The sequence below is a fragment of the Lactuca virosa genome, chromosome 8 (genome assembly GCF_052849685.1).
Source record: "Lactuca virosa cultivar CGN04683 chromosome 8, Lactuca_virosa_CGN04683_v6, whole genome shotgun sequence".
NCBI classification, from domain to species: Eukaryota; Viridiplantae; Streptophyta; class Magnoliopsida; order Asterales; family Asteraceae; genus Lactuca; species Lactuca virosa.
In genome coordinates this window covers 30,302,059-30,325,335 of record NC_136433.1, presented here as the reverse complement: position 1 = coordinate 30,325,335, position 23,277 = coordinate 30,302,059, and the positions used below count along the sequence as shown (strand labels likewise).

The window sequence follows — 23,277 nt, the reverse complement described above, 5'->3', positions numbered from 1 at the left end:
GGACGAAATTCCCTCTAACGGGGGGATGATGTGACAACCCGAAATTTCTATCTTGTACAAACTATTCACTTCAATCAAAGTCAGATTTGTTTCTGCTAACTTTTAGCACTATTTAAAGTCTGTTTGAGCAATTTAAGCTTAGTACATCAAGGGACCAAGTGTTAGAATGGGTCAACTAAAGTTCCAAACCATTGATCAAGCCATAAACCCTCAAATGAGGAGTTTACGGCCAGGACCATGAGTTTACGGCCGTAAACTCATGGGCAGTAAACTCATGATGGCAGTAAACTCATGATGGCCGTAAACTCCAGCCTATAAGTATGATGCTTGGTCCATTTTTCTGCACTCTTTCCATTTCAAAGGCTTGGAACTCGAAAGCTCTCTCAAGAACATCAAGAACACTAAGGTGTTTTGGTCCGAAAACACCCTCCTTTGCCTTCAAATCGTAAGTATAACGTCCCTATTCTTGTTATCTAGTTAAGACTCAAAATGCTAGCCTTGAAATCAAGCTTTTCCAAGAACATGAGGTGTTTACGGCCAAGAGCATCTCCCTTGGCCGTAAACCCTAGTTTGTGGTGCATTTGGACCTTAAACTCTTCCTAAGGCTTGGACATGAACCTAAAACCCTTCTGCAATACTTTTTGCCCTTTAAAACACCCATATGTACAAAGTAGCATGAGTTTACGGCCGTAAACTCATGGGCAGTGAACTCATGGGCAGTAAACTCTTGGCCGTAAACTCCCTTGGTCATGCCATTTTGGCCGTAAACTCCTTTGAGTGGCCGTACACCCTTAGTATGCAATCATATGTGATTCATATCCTTCAATCTTAGAGTTACCTAGTCCAAATAGGGTGTTACCTTTCCTGATTAGTTGTATAAACTCTAATCTTATTCATATATGTGTCCTTATATGCTAATTAGGATTCGTGTGTGTGCTCAAGTCTTCACTTGACACCTAGCATCCTAGACCGATCTTTCAGTCGTATCGCCCACTACTGGTGAGTTCATACCCCTACATTTTCCGTATTTTTAATGTTTTTAGGGGGGAATACAAGCTAAACATAAATGTTTTCAAAACTCATGCAATTCTCATACTTTAACCCTTTTGTACTGTATTGAGCATAAGGGACGTTTTCACTAAAATTGCATAGTTTTCCGGATTCGCTATTCACTACGTTATACATGCAAACTATAATCGGTATAGTTTGGGATTTTATAAACATAACAAGTACAGAAACTTTCACTACTAAACATATGCACTAAGACAGAAACAGTTTACAATTTACCTCACTACTTTATCATGGTATTCATAACTGTAATTATCACTACATACGGTATACATACGGATTTTCACTATGGTAGAACGCTACTACACTACATGTAAACTAGATTGTACGATACTGTGAGGCGCTACTTCAATACTGTACCCTTAGGTGTACAGGGATAAATCCTATCATAGTATAACCAGAGTCTCCTGGAGGGAGAGCGTGAGATTTGTGAATAAATCTATTCTGGACTGACAATCCCACACCCGAACTGCTAGCTACAGTTGGGCAGGCATGCCTAGGGTGACAAATGTCATTTAACTCGACGCCTGAAGAACGTTGGAAAGGTCTCTAGTCATATCAAGTATGGTTATACGACTCAAAATATGTATAAATCACTCTTGGTTTACAAACTGTCATTCTTCAGCCGTTTTATTTTACTAAATAGAACTAATACACACTACAACTGGAGAATTTCCAGGGTTTTCAAACAGAATCGATCATACAATGGTTTCACGTTCAAAATACTTATGCCTCATGATTAGCATTAGCTAGTCACATGAAGTATTATTTTCGTATTTCACTATAGTTTTCAGTAACGAACATTCATGGTTTTATACAGAATTGTAAACACTACGTTTTCACTAAAGAAAATATCGGATTTTCTTGAAACTATACGAACACCTTTACGAGCTCATCAACAAGTTTTCATTACAAAATGCCGCTTATGAACTCACCAGCTTTATGCTGATATTTTTAAACTGCTTGTATTCTCAGGAAATCAGTAGACAGGTACTTGCTGGATTTTTGAGTAATTGGAGCAATAAGAGTTTTATGTTTATACCTTACAAAGCTATTTGATGTAATTCAAACAAGTTTCAGACAAAGTTTCAAACTGATGTAAACATTTTTATTTAAGTATTCACCGTAATGGTTGTGTTTCTATGATTGCTATTATTCATTGGTTGTGATGCTACAAATGACGTCCTCCACCCCAGAACGTTTCCGCCATTTCGGTTTTGGGGTGTGACAGATTGGTATCAGAGCCCTTGTTTATAGCGAAGTAGTATACCGAACCTTACGTGGTATACAACTATAAACACTAAGGGGCCTAAGTGCTCTACACTAAAAGTATACTTTCGAAAATATAAGTATTTTTATAAAAAGTATACGAGCATGCATACATAACAAAATTCGTGTCATTAGCAGATCAAAACAAAAAGTATTTGGATGTTGGAACGCTGCGGTTAAACCTGGGCAGTTATGTAATCATGTCTAGGGTCAATATAGCCTGATCAACTATATTCATTCGAGACATGACCAACATGTGCTTGGGAGTGACTGTCGTGTTACAGCAGGCCTAAAACTTACCAAAATCATCCCACATAAAATACTATAGGAGTATTTTATCTAGAGCCAAACTCAGTATACAGATTCACTCCAAGTGTTGCTACCTCTTCTTCCTTAAGCGATAACTTACTTGCATTAGTAACCTTTCGGTGTTTATTGCTTGGTAGAACACTTTTGTTATCAGGATGATATATATCTTGTTTCATATATCTTGAGGACTCACCATCCTCTTCTTCCTGATTGTTTCTAGAGAAATATGCCTCCCCGACCAAGACCCATCAGAAGAAACGACAACACTCCGCCACCACCACCACCTCCTCAGTTCGACCCCGTCATGTTTCAGGGGGGAATACAAGCTAAACATAAATGTTTTCAAAACTCATGCAATTCTCATACTTTAACCCTTTTGTACTGTGTTGAGCATAAGGGACGTTTTCACTAAAATTGCATAGTTTTCCAGACTCGCTATTCACTACGTTATACATGCAAACTATAATCGGTATAGTTTGAGATTTTATAAACATAACAAGTACATAAACTTTCACTACTAAACATATGCACTAAGACAGAAACAATTTACAGTTTACCTCACTACTTTATCATGGTATTCATAACTGTAATTATCACTACATACGGTATACATACGGATTTTCACTGTGGTAGAACGCTACTACACTACATGTAAACTAGATTGTACGATACTGTGAGGCGCTACTTCAATACTGTACCCTTAGGTGTACAGGGATAAATCCTATCAAAGTATAACAAGAGTCTCCTGGAGGGAGAGCGCGAGATTTGTGAATAAATCTATTCGGGACTGACAATACTACACTCGAACTGCTAGCTACAGTTGGGCAGGCATGCCTAGGGTGACAAATGTCATTTAACTCGACGCCTGAAGAACGTTGGAAAGGTCTCTAGTCATATCAAGTATGGTTATACGACTCACAATATGTATAAATCACTCTTGGTTTACAAACTGTCATTCTTCAGCAGTTTTATTTTACTAAATAGAACTAATACACACTACAACTGGAGAATTTCCAGGGTTTTCAAACAGAATCGATCATACAATGGTTTCATGTTCGAAATACTTATGCCTCATGATTAGCATTAGCTAGTCACGTGAAGTATTATTTTCGTATTTCACTATAGTTTTCAGTAACGAACATTCATGGTTTTATACAGAATTGTAAACACTACGTTTTCACTAAAGAAAATATCGTATTTTCTTGAAACTATACGAACACCTTTACGAGCTCATCAACAAGTTTTCATTACAAAATGCCGCTTATGAACTCACCAGCTTTATGCTGATATTTTTAAACTGCTTGTATTATCAGGAAATCAGTAGACAGGTACTTGCTGGATTTTTGAGGAACTGGAGCAATAAGAGTTTTATGTTTATACCTTACAAAGCTATTTGATGTAATTCAAATAAGTTTCAGACAAAGTTTTAAACCGATGTAAACATTTTTATTTAAGTATTCACTGTAATGGTTGTGTTGCTATGATTGCTATTATTCATTGGTTGTGATGCTACACATGACGTCCTCCACCCCAGAGCGTTTCCGCCATTTCGGTTTTGGGATGTGACATATGAGCCTTAATGATTTGGAGGGTCCGTTGCGAATTTCTATCGCCAATGAACATGGGATTTCTGCATCTGGAGTGTATCAGGATTGTGTTTTGGAGATTTTCGGGGTGCCTTATCCGATTAATTTGATTCCCATCCCCATGGGGGATGTATGCCTTATAGTGGGGATGGATTGGCTGAGCAGGTTTGGTGCTATGATTGACTGCGAGGGCCAGCGAGTAGTAGTTCGAACCCCACGTGGAGGAGAATTGGTCATTTATGGAGAGGGTACTAGGGTAGGATCAGGGTTTTGTTCGGTGGACAGGGCTCGATAGTATATTCATCATGGGTGTATGGGTTATCTTGCTTATGTGGTTGATACTCGGGTTGAGGAGCAGGTCTCGGTTTTAGATGTGCCAGTTGTCAGGGAGTTTGATGATGTGTTTCTGGAGGAGTTACCCGGTATGCCTCCCGAGAGGCAGGTTGAGTTCAGGATTGACCTAGTGCCAGGTACAGGTCCGATTGCCAAAGCGCTATACCGTTTGGCACCACCTGAGATGCAAGAGTTGTCCTCTTAGCTTCAGGAGCTGTTAGGCAAGCAGTTCATCCGACCGAGCAGTTCGCCGTGGGTGCACTGATTTTGTTCTTCAAGAAGAAGGATGGTTCACACCGGATGTGCAATGATTACCGGGAGTTGAACAAGTTGACGATGAAGAACCATTATCCCATTCCGCGGATTGACGACCTCTTTGATCAGTTGCAGGGTGCGTCTTGGTTCTCCAAGATCGATTTGAGGTCGGGGTGAGAGAGGAGGATGTGGAGAAGACAACATTTCAGACTCGCTATGGGCATTATGACTTCGTGGTGATGCCATTTAGGCTCACTAATGTGTCAGTGGTGTTTATGGACTTGATGAATCGGGTATGCAGGCCGATGCTCGATCGATCAGTTATTGTTTTTATTGATGATATCTTGGTGTATTCCAAGACCAGAGAGCAGCATGAGGAGCACCTTCGAGAACTTTTGGGAGTGTTGATGCGTGAACGGTTGTATGCTAAGTTCTCAAAGTGTGAGTTTTGGTTACGAGAGGTCCACTTCATGGGGAATCTCATTAACCAGAACGGGATTTTGGTCGATCCGGCCAAGATTGAGGCTGTGATGCAGCGGGAGGTTCCGAAGTCTCCCCCAAAGATAAGGAGTTTCTTGGGTTTAGCAGGATCTTGTCGGGGATTTATCCAGGATTTCTCCAAGATTTTTGTACCCCTCACTCGTCTGACGAGGAAGGGCATGGATTTTCGATGGGGCCCTGAGCAGCAGACGACATTCGAGACACTGTGACAGAGATTATGCAAGGCCCCAATATTGATCCTTCCAGAGGGTGTTGAGGATTTCATTGTATTTTGTGATGCATCCATCACTGGTTTGGGGGCGGTTCTTATGCAGAGGGGGCGAGTGGTTGCATATGCTTCTCGGCAGCTGAAGTCGTATGAGGCACATTATCCTACTCTTGATTTGGAGTTAGGGACATTAGTTTTTACCCAAAAAATTCGGCGGCACTACTTGTATGGGTTTCGGTGTACTATTTACACAGATCACAACAGTTTGCGATATCTTATGGATCAACCGAACCTGAACATGAGGCAACACATGTGGCTTGATGTGGTCAAAGATTATGACTGCGAGATTTTATACCATCCGGGTAAAGCGAACGTTGTCGCGGATGCTTTGAGCTGCAAGTCGAATGAATCTTCAACTAGGGATATGTGTATGAGGATATCCGTTAATTCTCCACTTTTGGATTTGATCAGATGGGCACAGGCAGAAAGAGTCAAGAAGGAGAATTGGAAACAGGAGATGATCAGGGGCGAGATCGACAAATTTGTCATCGATAGTCGGGGATTTATGACCCGGTGTGGTCGGGTATGGGTTCCGGTTTCTTGTGGGATTAGGCAAACAATTCTGGAGGAGGCACATAAGTCTTGCTTTTCGATACACCCCATGAGCCATCAATATGTATCGGGACTTGAGACTAAGTTACTGGCAGCCGTGTATGAAGAGGGAGATAGCCTGGTACGTTGAGAGGTGCTTGACCTATAGGATGGTCAATGCCGAGTATCAGAGGCCGGATGGCAACCTGCAGCCTTTGGAGGTTCCCATGTGGAAGTAGGAACAGATCACCATGGATTTTATCACAAAGCTACTGAAGACCGTCAAGGGTTTTGATGCTATCTGGATCATCGTGGATCGATTGACCAAGAATGCCCACTTTTTGGCCATCTGGGAGAGCTCCTCGGCCGAGAAGTTGGCCGGTGTGTGCCATTACAATGTAAAATTGTTGTGTCATCAAAGTACAATATCAAAAATGCAGAAATAACGGGAGCGTGTGTTGTGCCATCATGTCGGGCCCTTCCCTTTCGTACCGGAAGTACCTGAAACTATAAACACAAACTTTAAGCAAATGCTTAGTGAGTTTTCCCAAAGTACTACATACCAACAAACAATTAATGTTATGAGCCAAATCATAGTCTTACAATTATTGCTAAGGGTCAAATCCCGGTCTTACATACAGGTGCCAGGGGCCAGATCCTGGTTTTTCATATAATTGCCAGGGGGCAGATCCTGGTCTTCCATACAATTGCCAGGGGCCACATCCTGGTCTTGCATACACATATCACACAAAATAATTTGCATACTATAATGCAAAGGATGAGTCGACTTTGGTGCCTTTGACCCATTGATACAGTGAGAAACTCACCTCAGTTTGCTGGAAACAACAAGATGCTCGACTGTTCAACAGGAAGATCCCACACTAACACAAACAAATAGCCCTAATCAGAATTAGGTCACAATCCCAATTCATGGGCCTAATCATTTCTGGCCAAACGCAATAACGGGCTCCAAGGCCCAAAAGGCCTAACTACGCCACTTAAGGCCCATTAGCAAAATTCAAAGGCCCGCATACTCTAAACAGATCAATGCCCAAAACCAAGTATGGCCCAATGATCCAAAAGTCCAAAAAAAGTCCAAAAGCCCAGTGTGGCGTACGCGTGGCGTAATTCTCTGTACGCTCGGCGTACTCGAGCGTCATGCAGTACGCGCTGTATACATCGTGGTACGGTCAGCGTACTGAGCTGTTCAGCACCTTTAGCTATTTGGTGCTTAATCCATGCAACCACTTACTCCAACTTCCATATCTCGATCATTAGGGGGGTCCTATGGCATAAAGTTGGCAACTTTATGCCTTAACATGTCTTATAGGAGTCCAACATCCATATTTGTTCATCAAAACTCACATTAAGGACCTAGATTCATGCATGCTTCATATCATCCACCAAGATAACAATTTTATGTCTCTAACACATCATAGGGACTGAGATCTAGCATTTCTAGCTTCTGTAGTTGCCCAAACTCACAAAAGAGAATCCATGGACCCAAAAGAGCTCATAAACAAACCCTAACTCCAATTATCAAAAGGATCAACAAGGTATAGTGTTTTTGCCTTCAAAAGCTTCCTAAGATGATGTAGATTCAGGATCTTGAAGCTCAACCACGTCCAAAGCTTGCTCACCAAGTTCTTCTTGCAAACACACCAAAAAGGCCACTAAAGTTACTTCCAAGCTCAAATATCACACTCAAGGGCAACCTAGGGTTTTAGGGACGTTAAGAGTTGTGGGGGCTAATAAGGGTGAGGGTCTAAAGGTCATAAATTAAGGTTTTAGCTTTTCGTTACGTACGCCCCACATACGTGGCTCAAGTCCCCGATACAACACGCCCGTGTACGCTAAGAATACATATACGTACGCCCAACGTACGGAGGGACCTCATTTGCAATTATGTTTTTATTTCAAGGACTTAAAAGGAAATACCTGGATTCGAGTGTTACAATTGTTGCTCATCATGAAGTTGCGGTTTCCATTGTATCAGACCGAGATGTTCGTTTCACTTCCCGATTCTGCTAGAAGTTCCACGAGGAACTGGGAACGAGGCTACATTTCAGCACTGCTTACCATCCGTAGATCGAGGGACAGAGTGAGCAGACCATCCAGACACTTGAGGATATGTTGTGAGCTTGTGTCGTAGATTTAGGTGGGAGTTGGGATTCCTATCTACCTCTTGCGGAGTTTTCCTACAACAACAACTATCACTCCAGCATTGGTGCACCGCCCTTCGAGCTTCTGTATGGTTGTAGATGTCATACCCCAGTCTGTTGGGGGGAGGTTGGTCACAGAGTCACACGGAGGACTGAGGTGGTCCTTCTGACTATAAAGCTCATCCGACAGATCACTCAGAGATTGCATACAACTCATAGTCGGCAGAAGAGCTATGCCGACCGGCGTCGATCAGAGTTGGAGTTCCAGGTTGATGATATGGTATTACTGAAGGTTTCACTCTAGAAGGGTCTGATACACTTCAGGAAGAGGGGAAAATTGGGTCCCTGGTATATTGGACCATTCCATGTGATTGCTAGGGTAGACAGGGTGGCCTATTGGTTGGATTTGCCGAGTGAGCTCAGCCAGATCTACAACACTTTCCATGTTTTGCAGTTGCAGAAGTGCGTGTTGAATGATGAGGCAATGGTCCCTTTGGATGATATTCAGGTCGATGATCGCCTGAATTATATTGAGAGGCCGGTAGTGACAGTGGAGAGAAAGATGAAGGTCCTACGCAGCAAGGAGATACCTTTGGTAAAGGTTCAGTGGCAACATCGGAGAGGCTCCCAGTGGACCTGGGAGATGGAGGATGTGATGCGAGATCATTATCTTGAGTTATTCGCAGAAGTTGACTTCGAGGACGAAGTCTAGTTCAAATGGGGGAGAATTGTAACATCCCGATGTTGAGGTAATTTCCATTTTAACCCTATGTATGAAGAAATAATATATTTTGACCCATGCGCTTGAGAAAGTTTGCAAGAATGGCCCATAGAGGCATTTTGTTGATTTTGGCCAAAGGCCTAGTACGCTGGGCGTACGTTAGGTACGTTGGGCGTATTAGGGCAGATCTTGGTACGCTAAACGTACACCGCATATGCAGGGAGTAGGTGAAGAAACCTCAAACCCTAATTTTTAGGGTTTGGTCCATATATAAGCATCATTATCACCTCATTTCTCATTCCCTCATCAGCCTCCATCTGAGAAAACATCCCTCTGGCTACCCCTAAGTGAGAAGAGTGCATCTTGAGCTTATCTTTGTGCTTTGTGGTATTCTTGAAGAAAAAGAAGGTGGCGGGAAGATCTTGGAGCTTGGAAGCAACTTAGATCTGGGATTCTCTCCTTGCAAGCAATCTCTAGGAGGTAAAAAGCTCCTTACTTGATCATCTTATCTTGTAGATCTAGCCATTTCTTCATTTAAGGCATTTTTGGTCCCAAATACGGTGATTCTTGAGCATGGCATACTCTTAACCAAATAAGTCATCCTTTCAGACCTAACGAGGGGTCTTGAGTCATAAAAATGTGGTCTTGATGCTTAGTTTTTCTCCATGCATGCTCTAGAAGGTCTTAAGGTGTTAAGAAGTTAGAATTTTTTGTGTATTAAGCACTTAATGGGCATGCAAAGTCATAAAGTTGGAAACTTTATGACTCTTAGTGGTACTTTGGCATTGGATCTGAAATTTAGACGTGAGAGCTTAATGCATTAAGCTCTTATTGAGGAAATAAGACTCTGAGCGTATGTTGTGCGTACCCCAGCGTACGTCGCGCGTACATGGTCAACCTCCCGACTCCAGTTAAGGAACTGAGTTCGCCCAACGTAGGAGCTGAGTACTCCTCGTGTACTCGGCTGAGTGAACCAAGTTGACTCCTTGACCTGTTGACTTTGACTTTGATTGACCAAATTTGATTTAAGGGTATTTTGGGTATTTTAAGATATAGTTAAGCCTTGGTCTCTATCTATTGAATATGTGACCTGTAGAGCCGGTATTCAGAGTAGTGTATTGTTCATCTATTCGACAAACTGTATGGTGAGTTTTCCTCATTATGCTTGTGGGTCGAAAGCACCAATGTCGGCCCCTTTAGTTATGTGTCCTGGTATATAGGATGTTGTTATACAGTTGTGATCTGTAGATATGTCTTCTATTATGTTAACTGTTTATATGATTATCTGTTACTGAATATATATTATTTGTTATGTATATTTCGACATGGTATGGTGGGGTTCAGACTGTACTGCTTTGTGCTATCAGTCAACAGACCGGGGCATTCCAACCGCAAGGTTGTGGGCCAGGGCATTCCAACCAGGAGGTTGTGGTCCGGGGGTAATTCAACCAGTAGGTTGTGGACCCGTTATGTATAGGGCAAGCCAACCGAAAGGTCGTGGGCCAGGGCATTCCAACCGAAAGGTTGTGGGCCGGGGGTAATCGAACCAGGAGGTTGTATACCCGCTATCTGTTTGATTATATGTTATGTGGTGATACTTTGGAAGAACTCACTAAGCTTTGGCTTACTGTTTTTAGTTTATCGTTTCAGGTACTTCATAGGATCGTGGAAAGGCGAAGGCGTGATCGTACACAGCTTCCTGTTTTATGCCATTGGGTCTTAGGGAAAACTCGTATTTGAAATAATGCTTTTGAAACAATGACTAATTTTGTAAACAATGTTGATGAATGGTTGAATTTAAAAATTTTAAATTATTGTGATTTTTTAGTGTTACATATTTATTTTTTGTGTTGTATAAATATGAAAGAATGTATTATTGTTTATAATTATTTTGCATTAAACTCATAATAAATGAATTAATTGGTTTATTAAATTATGAATATAGTAGTTAAGACGTCAATTAATGATTTTATATATCAAATCTAATTTGAAAGAAATGATGATTGCGATGGTGGCACTTGTGGTTATTTTGGCATGTGGTAGTTGGTGGTGGTGGTAGAATTTAGGTTTGATTTATCTGAATTTGATAATTAGTGTAAAATGGATTATATTAAGTTGTGAGTTTTGTATATTAACTGTCAGGGTCGGTCCTGAGGATTTAAAAATCCTCGAATGGCCAGGACGAGCCAGAAAAAAAAGCATTATTACTATTATATATGTGTGTGTGTATATATATATATATATATATATATATATATATATATATATATATATATATATATATATATATATATATATATATATATATAAAATAAAACTTGGGTCACAAAAAAATTGGGCCATGTGCAGATGCCCACTCCCCCCCCCCCTTCTCAACACCGTAATGTTAACTGTAAATGAATTATATAAAGTTGTATTTTATTTAAATTTTGTGTTAAAATATGAATAAACGTATGAATGAAAATATTAGACTAAAAATATTACGATTTTACTTTTTTCTTACCGAAAAGGCAAAAATCAAGATTTTTACAAATTTGATAATATTCACAATACATATTTACTTACGAAATAGGGTTCCTAATATTTTGTTGTTCTCATTTAAACCAATATATATATATATATATATATATATATATATATATATATATATATATATATATATCATTATTATATATAAACACCCTTTTTTTTCTGGTGCCTCCTACAAGAAAATCGCACCCTTCTAATGTGGCCACGTCACCTACCTTCTCTAACCGACACAATGTATCATAGCGTCGATCCGCACGTCTCATGCTTGATCTTCTGCACATTCATGCCGATTCTTTTCTCTTCTAACCGTAGGCCATACCATCCATTTTTGAAAAAAATCTTGATTTTGCGGTGAAATAATTAGCCTATTCAACTATATGTCTTTTGGGTTGATTGGTCTTCGCTAATTCAACAGAGGTCAAAATTTACTTACTTTTGATTTCAATCTTATATATGTTTACTGTTACCATTCTCTTACTCTTCTGACCGCAAGGCATCTGTTGATCATCTCCATCTCAATCGGTGCTTATGTGACTTCCTTCATTTCAATCGGTGGTCTCCCATGGTTTTCCATGATTTTCCCATGCGAGAGAATCTATCATTCACATGGAAAATAGGAAATGTGTTTCCATTTTTTTGGCCGCTGTATCTAAAACTAGCGAGGTTTCTCGATTTTCAAATAAACCCACTTGTTTGATTTGTTATCCAATTCTGAAATAGATTCAACATTCTCCATCCATGCGACCCTTTTTTTCTCGTGCCTCCTACAAGAAAATCGCACCCTTCTAATGTGACCACGTCACCTACCTTCTCTAACCGACACAATGTATCATAGCGTCGATCCACACGTCTCATGCTTGATCTTCTGCACATTCATGCCGATTCTTTTCTCTTCTAACCGTAGGCCATACCATCCATTTTTGAAAAAAATCTTGATTTTGCGGTGAAATAATTAGCCTATTCAACTATGTGTCTTTTGGGTTGATTGGTCTTCGCTAATTCAACAGAGGTCAAAATTTACTTACTTTTGATTTCAATCTTATATATGTTTACTGTTACCATTCTCTTACTCTTCTGACCACAAGGCATCTGTTGATCATCTCCATCTCAATTGGTGCTTATGTGACTTCCTTCATTTCAATCGGTGGTCTCTCATGGTTTTCCATGATTTTCCCATGCGAGAGAATCTATCATTCACATGGAAAATAGGAAATGTGTTTCTATTTTTTTGGCCGTTGTATCTAAAACTACCGAGGTGTCTCGATTTTCAAATAAACCCACTTGTTTGATTTGTTATCCAATTCTGAAATAGATTCAACATTCTCCATCCATGCGACCCTTTTTTTTTCGTGCCTCCTACAAGAAAATCGCACCCTTCTAATGTGACCACGCCACCTACCTTCTCTAACCGACACAATGTATCATAGCGTCGATCCACACGTCTCATGCTTGATCTTCTCCACATTCATGCCGATTCTTTTCTCTTCTAACCGTAGGCCATACCATCCATTTGAAAAAAAAATCTTGATTTTGCGGTGAAATAATTCGCCTATTCAACTATGTGTCTTTTGGGTTGATTGGTCTTCGCTAATTCAACAGAGGTCAAAATTTACTTACTTTTGATTTCAATCTTATATATGTTTACAGTTACCATTCTCCTACTCTTCTGACCGCAAGGCATCTGTTGATCATCTCCATCTCAATCGGTGCTTCTGTGACTTCCTTCATTTCAATCGGTGGTCTCCCATGGTTTTCCATGATTTTCCCATGCGAGAGAATCTATCATTCACACGGAAAATAGGAAATGTGTTTCCATTTTTGTGGCCGCTGTATCTAAAACTACCGAGGTGTCTCGATTTTCAAATAAACCCACTTGTTTGATTTGTTATCCAATTCTGAAATAGATTCAACATTCTCCATCCCTGCGATGACTTCCAAGGTGAATCTAAGTAGAATAAATGGAAAAATCAAACCAACTAGCATAAAGTAATAATTGTTCACAATTGATTGGTTCCTTATTTTGTAGTTCATTATTGGCAATCCTAATGTTGCACGGTATGTGTTCGATAAAATGCCATAAAGAATAAAATCAAAAAATTTCATCAAATTTATTTAAACATTTCAATGTATGTGTTAGTTGTATATTTAGCAAAATCATATAGTAATCTTTGTGCACAAATAAAGCATAATTGTGAACTTTTCATTTTCAAATGCTTTTTATTTTGGTTGAATTTGATTTTGGATTGTTTGCAAGTCTGTTAGGTAGGCTCCATATCAAATAAGGAATACATGACATACAAATAGATTCAAAACCTATATATCTCATTGCATGGTAAGATTTTTGGGTTTTGTTCAACATTGGATTTTTCAATTTGACTCACTAAATTCTTAATTAGACCAATGCATTCTATCTGAAATCAAAGCAAATTCTATGTCCCTGACTATTACCTTTAATTTTCTCAACTTTTAATGTCATTGTTTGCCTGGAGATATATTTGGTAATGAGAAAAGACTAATATTAAAGACGTTTATTTAACAAAGTGTAATTTCATTCAAGGAATTTGGATATCAGGGAAGGGAAATTCCCTAGGTGTGGTCTTTGATGGGTTTAATGTTAAAAAAAGTGGTTAACATAAAGTGGCCGCATGTGTTTGCATTCATATCTATGGTGATGTAATAATCAATTCTATTTTATGACTAAAAGAGATTAGATATGAGAAATTTGTTAAAAAAAACTTTAACAAAATAGAATGACATTTCGTAGTTTTATACTCCAGAAATAATATATAATTTCTTGGCACGATAAGAGGGTAAAGTTTTTTTTTTACTTGTGTCGTTTTCATGGCATCTCAATGGTTTATCAGGAAAACCCAAAAGAAGAGGTGGACCAGGGGCCCTAAATAAGATTTGTGATCTTACATCTAAGCTTCAAGATGATAGCGAGTCAACATTATCAAAACCAATGTATGACTCACAGCTTCTGCAAATCATAGTCTTTAAGGCCTCATTTCTAACTAGACATGAATGAAGAAGATGTTCTTTGACTATCTTTGGCGTGCATCGAATTTTTGCTCCATAAAATCAGGGTGAATTTTGAATGGGGTGAAATGCGAGCTGCATGCCTTGGATTATGATCTTCAATCCAAGCTTTTAGTTGATGAAGATTAATGCGTATCAAATTGAAATGATTCTACAATGTGCCTTTTTTTAAATGTAAATCAAATTTCGATGACATCATGGTTAATAGTGGTATTAAATGTATTAATTAAATATGTTATGTCAAAGTATACAATTAGTCATTTAATTTTTTTTCTTATCAGGTGTATTTTGATAGATCACTACATTCATATCATTGTAGTTTCATTGTTTTCCCTAATTATAATATTTTGCCCTTTCATTTTTGTTTATGAAGACATTGTACTTTGAAGAAGACACTACTTATAAGATTGTACCTTAAATTATGAAATACCCAAATCGCCCTCATAAGCATGGGCCTTAAAACATAACTAGTACATATATATATATATATATATATATATATATATATATATATATATATATATATATATATATATATATATATATATATATATATATATATAGGGGACGGTTCACTTGAGATTAAAAAAAAGTAGAGATCTTGAGATTCAACCTCAACCACATATTTTTCATTTGCCGCTCTAACGCTCTAGCGTACCGGCAGCAACGGGGTATGCCTAATCATAAGTGATTATATGACAGAGAGATATAATCATATGTGATTATACATGTTTATACATATATGCCTAATCATAAATGATTATACATATATGTATGTTCACAGATTGAGTAATCATATATGATTATGGCAGTTGGTGGTAGAGAGGTGATGGTGATAGAGGTGACGGTGGTATAAGTGACGGAGGTGACATTGGTGGGGTCAGCTGGTGTAAGAGGTGGTGGTAGTGGTGGTGGCGGTTGTGGTGGTGGGGATGGTGGTAGAGGAGAAAGGAACGAACGACACTATATAACCATTTATGATTATAACATACATGTCGCGCCGGTACGCTAGAGGGTTAGAGCGACAGATGTGAAATATGTGGCTGATGTTGAATCTCAAGATCTCTATTTTATTTTTAATCTCAACGGAACCTCTATATATATATATATATATATATATATATATATATATATATATATATATATATATATATATATATATTAATCTTTAGGATTATGACAAATATAAAAAATATATATCAATATTAGTCTCTTTTTGTATAGAAAAAATTATAAATTTCAGTCTATCTGGTTTGTTTATTTTCTTTTTATAAAAAAAGTGTCATCTATAATTTATAATTTTTGATTAATAGTTAAAATTCAAGAACCAATAAGGTGGATGGGCCGATCATTCACAACACTACAACATACATTATTATTTTTTCTTTTTTTCCCCTTAATTTCTTTTGTCTTTATTGTTGATCAAGTTGGTATTGATCACCAATGTGGATAACTTTATAACCATTATAAGATAAGATATCGTAGTGTTCTTAGGATTGTTCTAATCGTATTATCGACTCCTTATCCTAGTTGTGCGACCCATTAAGTACAGATGACGTTGTCAATAAGGCCAGGCGGAGTAGGCGCGGTCCAGGCCGCACTCCATTAGCCACATAAGCACAAACACCGCCCCTGGGTGTGGTCCAGGTGCGGCTGTGTAACGCCCGATTCCCGGTACGTATTTTCAATATGAATTTTTGCATTTTTACACTGGTACTCGACGAGTTGGAGGCCCCAACTCGTCAGTAAGAGGCGAATCTTGGACGTGGGTGGAAGAGTCTACTCACCGAGTCGGAAGCCCCGACTCAACGAGTAGACCTGTCTGGATGAAACCCTAAATTTTAGGGTTTGCACCCTATTTAAACACTTTATCTGGCCTCCCTCCCAACCTCCATCATCTCCCTTAGTCTAGAAAACCCTAACTTGAAACCCTAGAGCATTTTGCAAGCGTGAGAGCCATTCTTGAGGGATTTTGTGTGTTTTTGAAGCTTGAAAAGAAAGAGGAAGCTTGGGAGATCAAGAGGAATCAAGTAGATCCAAAGATTTTGTCACATTCTTAACTCATTTGAGGTAAAAAGTTTGTACCTTGTTCATTCATTCATTAGATCTCTCCATGGGGTAGTTTAGGTCCATTTAGAGCTCATTATGGAACCATTCGTGGATACAAGCTTGTTTTGGTGTTAGGACTTCGGATCTAGAGTCTTAGAGGGACTCTATGGCATAAAGGTGCCAACTTTATGGCCATGGGAGTCCCATGCATCTTATGGAACGATTTTTAGGACTTTGTGGACTAGTTAACCCACGCATGCACGTAAAGTTTGTAACTTTACGTGCTATATCGATCCTAGGAGGTCAGATCTATGTTCTGGATGCATTACGTCCGACTGAAATCGACTGGATAGACTTGGACTTTGGGGGACTCGACGAGTCGTTCATAGAACTCGGTGAGTCGGGTCATGGTTCCCCAACCTTTTCTGTTTCTAAGCAATCTGGTTGAGTCTAAAAGAGGACTCAACAAGATGGACGTGAATATGGACTTGAAGATCAAGAACTCAACGAGTTCCAGGATGAACTCAGTGAGTTCAAGAAAATGTCCCAACTGTTATGAAGCAGGACTCGACGAGTTCAAGGATGAACTCGGCGAGTCAATGAGCAAATGTTCCGATCTTTATGAAGGATAACTCGACGATTCCAAGGAAGGACTCGACAAGTTCAACTGGAAAGTCCCGATTATGTCATAAGGAGAAACTTGGCGAGTTAGAGGGTAACTCGACGAGTCCGATCGCGAATGCAAGTTTCTCTAAATTCAGGAACTCGACGAGTTAATGGATCAACTCGGCGAGTTGAGTCAACCAAGATGTTGACTTTGACTAGGGCGTTGACCTTGACTTTGACTTTGACCTGAGTTGACCCTTGAAAGGGTTATGAGTAGGAAATGGTAATTAAGGAAGGTTGTTATGTGTAGGAGTTTGAGGGGAGTCGATTCCAGCGCCGAGGACAGTTCAGTTAATGCACGGCATTGATGTGAGTTACCTCCAGTAGAAGTGGGTCTACGACCACAATGTCGGCCCACTAGTAGGAGTTGTTTGATTAGATGATTGTCTTTGTGATAATTATCTAGGTTTGCTACTGCTTGATATGTTTTATGTGCTAGCATCATATGATGTTATGTGATAGTGATAGTAGGGGGAATAGTCCCCGTGTCACGGTCGCAAGGACCGAAGGGTAGGTCGGGCACCCCACAATTGCCAGGCAGACTATTTATGCTATGATATTATGTGGTAGTAGTAGGGGGTGAAATAGTCCCCATAGTTGGTTGAGATAAGCCGGAGGGTAGGTCGGGCACCCCAGAATGGCCTGGCAGGGTAGGTCGGGCACCCCAGAATGGCCTAGCAGGGTAGGTCGGGCACCCCAGAATTGCCCGACAGTATGTTTGTTATATGGTATGAGGTATGATGGGGGAACTCACTAAGCTTTGTGCTTACAGTTTTCAGTTTTGTTTCAGGTACCTCTTCATCGAAGGGGAAAGAGCCGGCACGGTAGCAGCGCATCACACACACACACACATAATTTTCTGCATTATGAGATTATCAGGATTATACTCTGATAATATTACTATTTTATGATATGATTTTGAGACATGTGACTATGGTTTTATGAAATGATATGGTTCGATGATGTTTTTCAGTAAACAATTTTATAAGTTACTTAATTAAAAACAAAATTTTTGGTCATGATTTTTGGGATGTTACAGGCTGAGGCCGCACTACGGCCTTCCAGGGGAGCGTTTCTTCCTTGCTTTTGATTGGTCGTCGTGGTTACCATTTGTAAACGATTATTTTTCAAAAAAATTATTATTTTTTTGTTTTTTACTAACACTATAAATACCTTATCAAATTAACCAAAACCACTCACAAACATTTTTTTTTACCATCTTCTCTATTTTAAAACCCACAAAAATGTCATCCTCTAAAAATCTAACCAACCAAAAAACAACCACTAGAAAAACCACAACTCCAAGACCTTCACTCGATCAACCGGTTTATTCGCCTCCTTTCTACCACTACGGGGGGTATGCTTCCCTATTTTCCGCAACATATCCAACAACCACAACGTCCTACACAACCACAATTTGACCAAGATTGTGATCATTTTGATTTTGGTTCTCAACCAGAGTTTGTTTCACAAACACAATCCCAACCACAAACACCCATCTCCGAATCCGAACCAGAATTTGTTCCACAAACTCAACCATCTCAACCAAGAAATAAAAGAAAAGAGAAGGCGGAAGCTAAACCGTGGGAACCTCAAGAAGAGTTAGTATTAGCACAATCATGGATTGACGTTTCAGAGGATGCGAAGACGGGAGGGAACCAAAAACATGAGCGTTTTTTGATGCGCGTTAGAGCTAGATTCCACAGAGGAATGAACCTAGAACCATATCGTACTAAACATCAGGTGTACTCAAAATGGGGAAAGATGAACAAAGACATCATGTTGTTTAACGATTTATATAACAACATGAAACGGCAATGGAAAAGTGGTGAAAGTGATGAAGTGATTTTGGAGAAAGCTTTTAACATTTATCAAAAAGAGCAAAAGAAAACTTTCAAGTTTTTTGAAGTTTGGAATCTACTCAAAGGCAACAAAAAATGGCAAAATCTAAAAACAAGCGACGAGCACATCGATAGTGGATCAAAACGGTCAAGAACTTCCGAATCCGAACACACTTCATCGGATGTTCGTGTTTGTTTCGACCTCAACGAGGATAAGCCCGTTCAAGTGTCACCATCCCCCCAACCAATGGGAAGTGACAAAACAAAAAACAAAGACAAGGACAAAGCGTCAAAATCGGATGACTTGAAAGAAATGAGCGATAATGTGCAAGGCATAAAAGATAGAATGGATAAATTTTTGCAACTTGCTTCGGATAGAGAGAGTCGGAAACAAAGGGACAGCGACCTGAGAGTGCTATCGATGGACACATCGAATTTGACCGGGGATGCGCTTCAAGTTGTTTTGCAAATGAAGAAAGACATGAAAAAACGTTACGCTAATCGTGGTTAATTTGTAATTGTTTTCCAAGTTTTTAATTATTTGATGTGTGTGTGTGTGTTTTTTTTAAGTTGTAGGTTTAAGCTTTCTAGTTTTTTATTTTCTAATTTCCTAGGATTTTTTTTAATGTCATGTTTTTTTTTAAGTAATGTAATTGTTTTTATTTTTAATTAATGAAATCTTTTGTTTTTAATTAAAACTAATAATTTTATTTATTTAAAAATAAAAATAATTAAAGGAGTGTGGCACCATTCATTGGGTGTGGTATAAAACCACACTTTTGTGTTAAAGAGTGAGGCGATGCCTACGTGGCAGTGAAGAGAGTGCAACTTTTGTGGCACCACTCCCTCCAGCCTAATCACTCCCTCCAGCCTAATGTTAATCCATTATATCATATACACATGCATAGTCTAACAATCTCTCATAACTAAAGAAACAATGTGTGTCGTCTACCAATGTTTGATACCCAATCCAAATGAATGCAAGTAATACATGAATATATCTAAATCAATTATTCGTAATTTTTTTTATAGAAAGATAGATATTTAAGAAATTATTTGTTTGCATTCCAGGTATACCTGTAACCTTTTGCCCATACTACCATAGATTGTACAATCATAACATATAACTCATCCAATAAAAGTTTGTACAATACATATAACGTCAAGAAAGACTCACCCTTTAACAAATCTGATTTCCTAAACACCAAAATGGTGCATGAGTTTCACGAACTCCGACAATTTCCACACGATTAAGCACTTAAATAAAAAGTAAAAACAACCCCAAAAAGTTGAATCATGTTTAGAGTATTACCAATTCAACAGCATGAGGTGTTATTGGTTGAAGCTGCTTCTTAGCACAAGATCTAGCAGATTTCTCCTTCTTAAACTGCTGATTTCCTACTGGGTTTCTTTCCAAAATCTGGTAACGAGGATCAATCATGATTTTCTGAAGTGCAATTGCATTTTCAATGAAATAAACAAGAAGTTCAAGATCACTAGTACGCCCATAATACCCCATTATTTCCACCACCTCAAGCTGTCGATGTGGATGCTTATCTGCATGCCTTATTTTTCTTCTTCTTCTCGCTGGTGACATCCATATTAACTGAAAAAATATGCCATAACACATGTGCATAATATACTGTTACTTTTATTAAAATTACTATTACTATTGGTAATTTTAGGATATGTTAGGCATACCAACTGCTAGTTAACATATGAAACCATTTAAAGCATTAATACCACAATTTGATTAAATATAAGATATCATAAATGAGAATAGAACAAGAACCTGCATCACAAATCTCCTCAAATTCGGACATGCCTTAACCAAAGAAGTAAACTGAAGAAGACTATCATCATCCCATGCTCCAACTTTCAAAATCAATTGCTTGAGTTTTGGTAGCTCAGGGAAAGAAAGAGACTTTATATTTTCCTTCAAAAAGAAGAAAAAAAAAATCATATTCATCAAAATAAAAAAAACGTTCAAAATAACTTTACTAACTAACCTCTGGACTGTAAATGTCCAATGTAAGAATCTGAAGGTGAGAAATGCAACATGATATCTGCCCAAACACATTATTTTCAAATCCTGAATACCCTTCGCCAATTGAAATCTCTTGAAGCAATGGAAGATTACTAAGTTTCATAGTAATCCCGGGACCTAAATAGCTAAAAGACTCGAGCTTTACATCTTTAATCTCAATAGATTTAACTCCAAAACAAAAGACTATTTCAAAGTGCTTCAATACAAGAGATGGTCCACTAATTTTCACATTTACCAAATCGCCCGACCCATGAATCGATAGTTGTTGAAGACCCCAACAATTGGTTAAAATTTTTCCAAATACTTCTTCGCTCACATTAACACATTTCAAGAAAAGGGATTTAAGAAACTTTAACTCTGTTTCTTTACCATAAACCAATTTCGGAACATTCAAACATTTGATGGGAAAAACATAGTTTTTTGGAGGTTGCCGAAGGGTTTCACCATTCTCTAATAAATCCAGTTCTAGCTTTTGAACTCTTTTGGATATTGCAAAATCAACCCATTTATCAATGGCACCTTTGGATCTTTTATCTAAATCGAAAGAAATTCTGAAGAGATTAATGGTGGGGGCCTTGTGTTGTCGGGTTACACGGTTTACCAAATTGATGTATTTGGGTCTTTCTGTAATGAGTGATTTTGGATCCGTTGCTATTTTATCTAACTTCTCATTGGCATCAAAGTCCAAACCATCTGTTTGACACCATAAGTATCTCCATCTTGTTGACAGATTGCTAGTGATTGTTGCTTCTTTAAGAGGCAGACTAGATAGAATAGATATAAGGATATCATCCGGCATTCGGCTGATGAAATCATTCGAATTTAAATCATGATGATGATGATGATGATGATGATCCCCCTTGACAAACACAAGGTAAATAAGATATCTATCAGCTTAATTTGAAAACTACATGAATTGCATAACCAAACATTCAATCATCGAATCAATTGAATAATCACAGCCCTTAACAAGTAACTGTCACACATAAGAAAGTAATGATTGTGACGGATAATTAGGTCAACTTATAACAATCAAGAAACAAAATCGAAACTTAGAACTAGAAATCACCGTGTTTTGTGCGATACGAGCCCTTTTCCTCATTTGGCGGATAAATTAAACGAAAAACAGATCGATTACGATTATGAAGTAAGCAGAGATGAATTGGATTGAGGTTTTGTACAATTGGGTGTTTAATTGTTTACTGATAGTATGAAGAAGAGTGAAGATGGTAGCGTGGTCACGTAGTGAAGTCAGAACAAACTGTTCAAAAGGGTCGACTAAAAGAAACAGAAAGATTACAACCCCAGATATCGGAAGAAGATATTCCTCTCAAAGCGGGTGATTTTATATCAGAGGTTGGATTTGATTTTTATGCAATCCTCGGAAAATCTTTGTGATGGTGTTCAACTGTTCATGACTTCATCTTCCATAGCCTTATATTTTGTCATTGGGCCTATTAATCATTTAATTGCAAGTTGCAACGATCTATCTTTAAAAAATATAAAAATAAAGCAACCACCGTTAAAAGACTAATTTTTGTCCATCGACATGAAATTTTATTTGTTGATCATGTTAGGGGTGTTCGGGAAAAACTCCAAAAGTGTTTTTGGATGAAACTGATTATTGATTTGGTGGTGACAATTTTTTTTAAAAAGGTGTTTGTATTAGTTTTTATAATAGAAAAGTCAATAAATCAATACATTAAAAAAAAATGTTTGATTTTAAAATCTTCTTTCTAAGTTATTATAGTTAAAAAAATCAAAAACAATTTTGAAAAGCCAAAGATGTTTTTGGAATTTTTTTTTTAAAGTGAATTGAAAAAACTATTTTAGAAAATGCTTTTAAAATTGCTATTTTTTATTTATTTATTGGCTTTTCAACCCAACAAGTAAATAAATTATTTTGAAAATCAGTCTCAAACACCTCCTTAGACTAAAGGGAGTTTGAGGCGCTAAGCCTCGCCACTGCCCTCGCTACCAATTCGCTACTCCACCCCCTTGGTTATGCTAGATGGCTCGCTGAAAAGAACTCGCCAAGGAGCTAGTGAGAGAGAGAGAGAGAGAGAGAGAGAGAGAGAGAGAGAGAGAGAGAGAGAGAGAGAG

At 38.4% G+C, this 23,277-nt stretch overlaps 1 protein-coding gene across 1 annotated transcript; it reads right to left on the bottom strand.

Annotated features, from left to right (window-relative positions):
* Positions 1–20,233: 20,233 nt before the first annotated feature.
* Positions 20,234–22,612, bottom strand: LOC145133387 (F-box protein At5g03100-like). The gene is made up of 4 exons (XM_079068331.1): positions 22,244–22,612; positions 21,137–22,033; positions 20,920–21,063; positions 20,234–20,733 (listed from the first exon to the last, which is right to left on the bottom strand). The coding sequence occupies exons 1-4, from the start codon at positions 22,274–22,276 to the stop codon at positions 20,428–20,430; spliced, it is 1,380 nt and encodes a 459-aa protein (XP_078924457.1). The 5' UTR covers positions 22,277–22,612; the 3' UTR covers positions 20,234–20,427.
* Between the last annotated feature and the right edge of the window lie 665 nt (positions 22,613–23,277).

Bases quoted from the DNA above. Each gene is read 5' to 3' on its own strand.
- LOC145133387 (XM_079068331.1), bottom strand. From the start codon at position 22,276: ATGAGGAAAAGGGCTCGTATCGCACAAAACACG. The intron at 22,034-22,243 runs GTGATTTCTAGT...GTGTTTGTCAAG, and splicing joins CTCGTATCGCACAAAACACG to GGGGATCATCATCATCATCA. The intron at 20,734-20,919 runs GTTCTTGTTCTA...ATATTTTTTCAG, and splicing joins TGAGGAGATTTGTGATGCAG to TTAATATGGATGTCACCAGC.